The 9216-nt window shown below is 37.7% G+C and overlaps 1 protein-coding gene across 1 annotated transcript; it reads left to right on the forward strand.

Annotated features, from left to right (window-relative positions):
* Positions 1-8141: 8141 nt before the first annotated feature.
* LOC18030403 (ubiquitin-conjugating enzyme E2-16 kDa) lies at positions 8142-8918 on the forward strand. Its single transcript, XM_006414844.1, has 4 exons — positions 8142-8214; positions 8319-8446; positions 8551-8658; positions 8766-8918. Exons 1-4 carry the CDS (start codon positions 8142-8144, stop codon positions 8916-8918), a joined length of 462 nt encoding a protein of 153 aa, XP_006414907.1.
* The last annotated feature ends 298 nt before the right edge of the window (positions 8919-9216 follow it).

Consider the following 9216-nt stretch of genomic DNA (forward strand, 5'->3'; position numbering starts at 1 on the left):
CGTTGTAGATCTCCTCCGCCCGAGGATCCGTGAATTCGCCGTTACGCTTTTTATGCGTCTCGGCGAAAAACTTCGTCATCGGAGGAAGTTCTCCTCCGTTATCTTCGACCTACAAAATCAAAATGAAAAAAATAATTAGTATCAAGAAATAAGAGTTAATTATTTGAAAACAAAAAAATTAATGATTTTAATTTACTTACCATCATAAGCCGTCTTCCGGCAAAAGGAATCTGGTCGGAAGTGTGCGGGACGTTCTTCTGATTTCCCGCATCGTCAGTAGCATTCCTGAAAAATATTTTGATTAGAATCTATTATAAGAAAAAAAATAATGTAAATATTATTGAAATTAACTACGACTTACCTAGATCCGGAACACTTGGCGGCCGTAGTCTGGTTGTGCAGATCCAACCAGTACTGGACAAGACCCCGCCAGATGGTATTGGACATAGGCGCCGGCTTGGCCTTGTCGCCGTCGACCTCCCACTACCGTTTCCAGTCGGAAACGGTGTTGTTGAGGCAGAATTTGACCTTCTCCTTGAAGGCTGTCTCCACACGTCCGTGTGCGGATGTTTCCCAATGCCAGTTTTGCTAGGAAAAAAAAGAAGTTAGTAATTATTGTAAAAAGTTAAAATTTAAAATTAAAATTAAAGGAAATGGTAAATTACTTACCGCAAAACACTTGAACCAAGTGTCAAGTGTGGCCTGATCCAGCTTCTTCCAGCTGGTATGGGATTGTACAAAAAACCCCTTGATGATATCCGCAACATTACCACCGACTGCATTGTCGGTCGTAAACCTAGTCAAATGGAAAGAGCAAAAGTTAATTAATATCAAATATATAAGAATAAATATTAATTAGTTTAAAAATATTATAGGCAAAAAATAACGTACCAAAAGGTGCCGGGAGCTCGATCCGGGTCATGTACCGTAAACTGGGCATACGGTACAGGCGGGATCGGATCAGCCTCAGGCTCGGCCTGTGCGGGAGCCGCTGGTTCGGCTGGTTGTGGTGGAGGCGGTGCTGGCTGCAGAACAACGACCGGTTGGGAAACCGTCCGTTGTGTTCCCGAGGACTCCGGGATGGCTGATCCGGTTGCCGAGGTAGACGGGGCCGTACCGTCAGAATCGACGAGCTGTCGGTAGTGAAATCTCTTAGCCCGAGGAGCCATCGAGACAGAATCTACAAAATTTTAAAAAATTTGTTACTAATTTTTCAAATATTTTTTAAAATTTACAAAATCCGGGCCTATCTAAATTCCGAAACCTAAATTTAAATTCCGAACCTAAATCTAAATTCCGAACCTAAATCTAAAATAATATGTAATGAAATTATTTTTTAAAAAAAACTTACAATTAATTGGTCAGGAGAGTAGGGAGTGAGGGAGAGATTTAGTTTTTTAGAGAGAGAGAGATTTATAGAGAGAGAGGGGGAAGAGAGTAATGAGCGACGAAAGGGAAAAACTCGCGTCCCTTATAAAGATTTTGTGATCGTCGTAAAATCATCGTAACTTTACGACGGTTTTACGACGATTTGGTTGTATAACAGTCGGTCCACTGCATGACACGACACTTTACGACGGTTTTACGACGATTAAACCCAAACCGTCGTAAAATCGTCGTAATATCTAAACATTTATAACCTCGTACCTCGGATCAAGAGCCTATCCGGTGCAAACGATACGACGGTTTTACGACGGTTTTGGGTATAATCGTCGTAAAACCGTCGTAAATTTACGATTATATTACGACGGTTTTACAATGTTTTTTAAAAAAGTGAGTAAACCCTAAATCTTATAAATGGGGTATTGCATAAATAACAATGCAAAGGTTATTGTATCCTAACATATAATAAAAGGTTTACAACTTTGCATGTATGATGGATTTATGACATGAGATAGTAAAAAATGAAATTCCGTAATCTAATATATAACCTTTCACTTAACATTTTCGAAAACATGCATGAACTTGTAAATATGTATGTTTTTTTTCAAATTTTTGATTTTGATCAGATTGATAGCATTTCATATAAAATAAGATAACCAATCAAAAACAATTGTGAAATACCTTACAACCAATAAGATATAAAAGATTCAAATTATTGGATTTCAACATTACGACGATTTTACAACGAAATAGTGTATTCGTCGTAAAACCGTCGTAACTTTACGACGATTTTACGATGGTTCGTCGTAAAGACGTCGTAATGTTGAAACCCTATTCATTCAGGGCTAAAAACCTAGACTTAGGGTTTAGGGTTTAGAAAAACCGTCGTAAAACCGTCGTAAAATTGAATTTTATGGTTTTTAAAAAATTCAAACAAACAAAGTTACAAATTACATAATAATAAACATTCACTATATAAATACAATGCATGAAACTCAATCAGATTCATCTTCCTCTATTACTTCATCACCATCACCGTCTTCTTCCGCCAAATCGTCATCATCGGTTTCAGCAAAGTCATCATCACCTTCTTCTTCTGTATCATCGGGAAGATCTTCAAGTTGCCTGTTCCGAAGGTCTATTAAGAAAATCTCCTCATCAACATCTGGTTCAGACAGTTCTACGCAAGTGTCCTGTTGAAGTGGAACATCCTCAACCCCTACAATCTTGCCCCTCGGAGCCACTTTAACTACAGCTAACCATGAAATTCCTGTTGATCGAACTCGAGGGTATGGCAGAAACGTTACCTGTTCTGCTTGAGAAGCTAATATAAATGGCTCAAACCTGTTGTACCGTCGTGATTTGTTCACGTCAACAACTCCAAACTTGTTTAGACGTACCCCTCGTCCAACAGTTGGATCAAACCAATCACATTTGAAGAGAACAGTTTTCAGCCTTAACAATCCAGGATATTCTACTTCAATTATTTCTTGCACAACTCCATAAAAATCGATTTCACCCCTCACACAAACTCCATAGTTTGTTGTCGCCCGCTTTGCACCGTGATGGTATGTGTGAAAAACATAGCCCCGAGTGAAATACATTGAGGCTGTAGTTATTTTTGCCATCGGACCTAGTAGTAACTCATGGAACCATGTTGGAAATTCATCCGGATCATTCGGGTCCACCTAATAAGAAAAAAATTCCGCTTTGATTTCTTGATTTCGATATATAGCAAATTAAAGTAGTACTCTTTTAATTAAAATTTTATACGTACTTGCCCTTTTAACCACTGGGCATAGTGTTGATCTTTACGATCATTGATTTCAGTTTCAGAAACTCCAGATATGCATTCTTTAACCTCATCAACAAATGTGCTGAGAAAAACAACAAATAGTTATTAATACTGACAACTCATATAAAGATATTATTAATTAAAAAGGTACCTTTCATACGATGACAACTCTTCACAATTTAACAGGATATACGTATGTGCACTGTGATAATCTTTTTCATTGGACCACCAAACATCTTTTAGTTTTCCACTAAAACGTCCGATCGGCGAGAATATGTCAGGTACACCTTCAACGGCATAAGTATGGCCAACTCCTCCATCATCATATCGACGAGTAGCTCTTTTGCGTGTTCGTACTTTCGGTGCAAAATAGTATGAAGTGAAGTGTGAAGTCTCTTGCGTTAAGCTTCCCGCCACAATTGAGCCTTCCACTTTAGCTAGGTTTTTGGCTTTACCTTTAAGATGCTTCATGAAACGCTCGAACGGATACATCCACCTGTACTGAACGGGTCCACCGAGCTCTGATTCGTATGGGAGATGAACAGGAAGATGTTCCATAACATCAAAAAATGATGGTGGGAAGATCTTTTCCAAATTGCACAACAAGATTGGAATATTCAATGCCAGTTGTGATATTACATCAACTGATAATGTTCGTGTACTAAGATCCCAAAAAAAAGCATCAATGCCTCCAATAGCTTCATGGACGTTTTTGGGCAAGAGTTCAGCAAATGCAAATGGAAATAATCGTTGCATAAAGACATGGCAGTCATGGCTTTTCATCCCAGCAAACTTTACCCCCTTCTCAACAGATTTGGAAAGATTAGAGACATACCCATCAGGAAATTTAACGTCAGAAGAAACCCATCTGAACAATGCTGACTTTTTATCTGCACTCAACCGAAATACAGGAACTGGTGCTTTCCCGTTTCTCAGTAGATGCAACTCACTTCTGTTGCATAAATCAGGCAAGTCCAATCTTGATTTACCATTGTCTTTTGTTCTTCCCGCTACGTTCATAACTGTATGCATGATGTTATCAAAAAAGTTTTTTTCAATGTGCATGACATCAAGATTGTGTCTGAGCAGATGATATTTCCAATAAGGTAGTTGCCAGAAGATACTTTTCTTGTGCCAATTATGATGAACTCCATAACCTTCAGGCATATTTGCAGGAGTGTGCCAGTTTCCCCCACGAGTTACTGTTTCTTCTGCCCTCCAATGATCTATTTGCGCCTGTATATCAGCTCCTGTTAAATTAACGGGTGGAGGGACACGTACACTTTTGTTCTTCAAAAATAACCTCTTGTTCCTCCGATATGGATGGTTATCCGGTAAAAACCTCCGGTGACAATCAAACCAACAAGTTTTTCTAACATGTTTTAGCTGAAACGCATCAGTTCGATGAAGACAATAAGGACAAGATAGCCTCCCATGTGTAGTATATCCTGATAGCATACCGTAAGCGGGGAAATCGCTTATTGTCCACATAAGCACAGCCCGCATAGTAAAATTTTTCCTCGTAGAACAGTCATATGTACGAACACCAGTATACCATAACTGATTCAACTCATGTATGAGTGGCTGAAGAAATACATCGAGAGCTCGCTTCGGATGATTTGGACCTGGAACCAAAATACTTAGGAAAAGAAATTTCCTTTGCATGCACAAATCTGGAGGAAGGTTATAAGGAGTTAGGATTACTGGCCATAATGAATATTGTCTACCAGACATACCAAATGGACTAAAACCATCAGTGCACAGACCAAGATAGACATTCCGTTTGAACTTAGCAAAATCTGGGTATACCATATTGAAGTGTTTCCATGCCTTTGCATCTGATGGATGAACAACTTCTCCATCTACTTGTGTATGTTCCGCATGCCATCTCATTGATGCAGCTGTCCTTTCAGATTGATAAAGCCGTTTTAACCTATCAGTTATAGGGAGATACCACATACGTTGGTACGGTATCCTTTTACGCCCACCAGTTTGAGGTCTGTATCTTGGTTTATGGCAAAATCGATATTCCTCCAGCTGATCATTGTCTTTCCAAAAAATCATACAATTGTCAATACATACATCTATCATCTCAGAAGGTAGACCAAGACTAAAAATCAACTTCTGAATTTCGTAGTATGTTCCCGCTGCCAAGTTATCCTCCGGTAGATACTCCTTCAGAAGATCAGCTCAATCATCCATGCAAACCTCAGCCAGGTTATGATCTGTTTTAATTGACATCATCCTAGCTGCCAACAATAATTTAGACAAGCCTTCTCTACATCCTTCGTAGATTGGCTGATTAGCATTGTCTAACAAATCATAAAATCGTTTGGCATCTACATTAGGTTCCTCAACAGCATTACCCGTATGCGTTTCTTGAAATGCATCAGTCACCATTTCGTGCATCCTATCATGATCTACACTTTGGTCATATTGATACTGATTAGGCTGATGACCATAATTCTATTCATCAATATCAACATGACTTTGATAATTACTACTACTACCAGCATTCCCATGAGTATTACTGCCATATCCTTCTCCATGTAGATACCAAACAAAATATTGCGGCATAAACCCTCTATTTAATAAATGCGTCCACACGGTTTTGGTTAGTGTATACCTCGTATTCTTGCATTTCAAACAAGGACAAAACATCTTCCCACTATCTTTCGTTCTCTCCATATTTGTAGCCTGATACATAAATATTTCTAACCCGTTCTTGAACTCTTCTGTCAACGCCCCATCTAAAGCTTTACGCATATACATCCAACTTCTTAGCTCGTATATAGACATCTTGAAAATAAACTCAAAATACTATCTCTTTTTATTGATTAGACAATAAAGGAGGTGGTCTCTTGTGTCACGTCTAGGCACGTGAATGAAGTAAATTAACCTTATAATATTATTACTTCTTTGATTCAAAGTAATATAACTCTTAATTCGGGTTTTCAGCAATGGACAACCCAATATATAAGGATTTACAACACTATACTAAAATATAAGAGACCTACAATGGGTCTCCAAGATGAAGATGCTCTTATGTTTGAATGATGATGTGTTGTGATTGAATGAAGGAATGAAGATCTATTTATAGGAAAATTTCGGGCTTTACAACGCTTTTACGATGACTTTTTACGATGGTTATACATTCAACAATAATATTACGACGAGTTTACGACGATTTTGCGATAAAATTTTTCATCTACAATTGTTAGGTAAACATGTTTTAAATGTTTTTCACCTAACTCCTTTTTCGACGTACAATCGTCGTAATATGTACATCGAAATGTAGTCGTCGTATATTCGTCGTAATGTTGCGACGAATTTACGACGATTTTACATTTACTAGCAAATCTCTCGTTATCGATGTATAATCGTCATAATTCGTCGTAAATTGTACGTCGAGTTTACGATGATTTTTATATACGACGGTTTTACGACGGTTTTTAAATTAGACGTAAGATTGTCGTAACATCGTTGTAAATTTGCGACGATTTAAAAACCGTCGTAATGGACCGTTGGAAAACGATTGTTTTCTTGTAGTGAATGGCCGGGGCTAGGCTTTGCCAAGTGGAATACAGCAGATTGGTTGATCCAATTCTTAAGAAATCAATTTGGAGTGCAACAGTTTCTGGCAAAATCCTACCAGTGCCCGACCCTGACGACATTCGTATCCCAGCAGAAGTGCGTGACCTTATTATTATGCCACCTAAGGCAAAGCGTCCATCAGGAAGGCCTACGACGAAGAGAAAACTTTCAGCAGGAGAGTATCCTCAGGTTAGTGTACACTAAACATATATTTTTTTCCCAGTGATATTGATTACTGATTAATGATTACTGATATACGCCGTTGCAGGTTGCGAAAAAAAAGAAGCCAAACAAATGCTCGAGATGTGGAAATCCCGGCCATAACCGGGCAAAATGCAAGGAACCATTGGGTTGACCGGGTGTGGCTTTTGTGTGTGTCATGTTGCTTTTTGTGTGGGGATGTTGCTTTGTTTTTCGGGTTTGTTTCTAGCGTACACTATGTTTCCCTCCCTCTATTTAAACTTGGAAAGGCATGAACTATGTTATATTTGTTATGAAATTAATGATGTTTACTGGACAGGGTGTACACAGTGCGTACACCCTTGTCGGTGGACACAGTTTGTGGACACTGTGATCTCGCTTTGTTTTTCGGGTTTGTTTCTAGCGTACACTATGTTTCCCTATATTTAAACTTCGAAAGGCATGAACTATGTTAAATTTGGTATGAAAATGATGATGTTTACTGGTCAAGGGTGTACACCCTTGACGGTGGACACAGTTTGTGTACACTATGATGGTGGACAACATCAATCAGTTTACATCATATAGTGTATTTGCATTATGGCTTATTTATAAGTTTACATTTATATGGTGACGCATATAAATTTATGTGTATGGACGTTAGGGGTTATGTTTAGGGTTTAGGGTTTAGGGCTTAGGGTTTACGATGTAGGGTTTTGGTATCAAAATAATTATCAAAGACATGGTTCTGGATCAAAATAATTATCAAAGACATGGTTCTATAGCAGAGAAAGAAAACATTATGAAAGACATGGTTCGAATAAACAACGGACAATGATCGTGTCTTTGAATTGAAATTGTAGGATAGGACAGCTCGAATAAACGTTTTTTTCAAAAAGCAAGTCATTACGATTTTGAAAATTGCTTTAATGAAACCAGTGTATGAGGATTAAACGCGACCCAAAAAAATCAAATTGGAAACGACAAAAACTAATTAAGTACCTTTTTTGAAACTTGTTGCACCGTTTGACCGACTCGTTTCCCTTCTTTAGTTTATAATGTTTTTCCTGTCGTCCGCTATAAAAACTGTCCCCTGCCTTTTTCTTTAGTGAAACAAGTTTCCGGAGACAGAAAAAGTTAATAACAGCAAAAGTTAATTACACAGAAACTTAATATTTACTTTCTAAAAATGTACTCTGCCAAAGTGATATCATTGCAATTGAAGGAAGTGGAGAGGAAAAACAGTCCATGTTTCAGTATAGGTATTTGATGGTTCATTTGAAAATAGGGGATTAGTTTAGTTTTAGTTTTTCAGGATCGGTCTTTTACATCGTCTACCTAATCAGTGTTTTGCCGATTTCATTAGGACCTGTGGGTGAGGACTTGTATCACTGGGAAGCTATCATAACGGGGCCTAAAGGTTCACCCTATGAGAATGGTGTTTTCAAACTAGACATTCACTTTCCGCTTGACTACCCTTTCGCGCCTCCTAGGGTAAGTATTGAAGCATATCATTGCTTTCTCAAATTGCTGTATTTTTAGGGTTTAGGATTTAGTCAATAAAGATTTCAATTACTAATAACACTGATTTTTTTCAGGTGATGTTCAAAACAAAAGTCTATCACCCAAACGTTACAACTTATGGGAACATTTTTCTGAAGATGTTGAACCCAACTCACTTCAGGACCAACAACAGCATCAATGATGTATTTTTACATATGAAAGAAATAAATCGTTATTGTGTTTTATGGAATATAATATTAATTCCGTTTTAAATAAGGGATTAACTGTGTTTACATGTATATGTAATCAGGTACTGACGGAAATACACCAAATGTTAACTGCCCCACAAATAGGGGATGGACACTTTTTTGTTGAAGAAATTGCTAGGATTTACGTGGAAGACAGGGCTGCTTTTGAAACCACTGCACTTGCGTGGACGGTGGAGCACGCGGGAGGAGCATAAACTCCTTAATTGTACTTTTAATTATGTTTGTTGAATTGTGTATTATGTTTTGGAAAAAAATAAGACCTCTATTTTGTTTGTTGGAAACATTATGACTTCAAATTAACTTTTTAATGTGGTTTTTATGTTTAGGATTTGATAAATTGTCGAAGCATAAATTGTCGAACGATTTCATGAAACATAAGTCATCCAATATTAATTCAAAGATTGTTCATTACATACTAAAAAGGAAATATATGTGTACACTTCATATAGTGTATACATACTAGTGTACACTTTCAAAGGTGTACAGCATAAA

The sequence above is a fragment of the Eutrema salsugineum genome, unplaced genomic scaffold, assembly GCF_000478725.1.
Source record: "Eutrema salsugineum unplaced genomic scaffold, Eutsalg1_0 scaffold_1, whole genome shotgun sequence".
Lineage (NCBI taxonomy): Eukaryota > Viridiplantae > Streptophyta > Magnoliopsida > Brassicales > Brassicaceae > Eutrema > Eutrema salsugineum.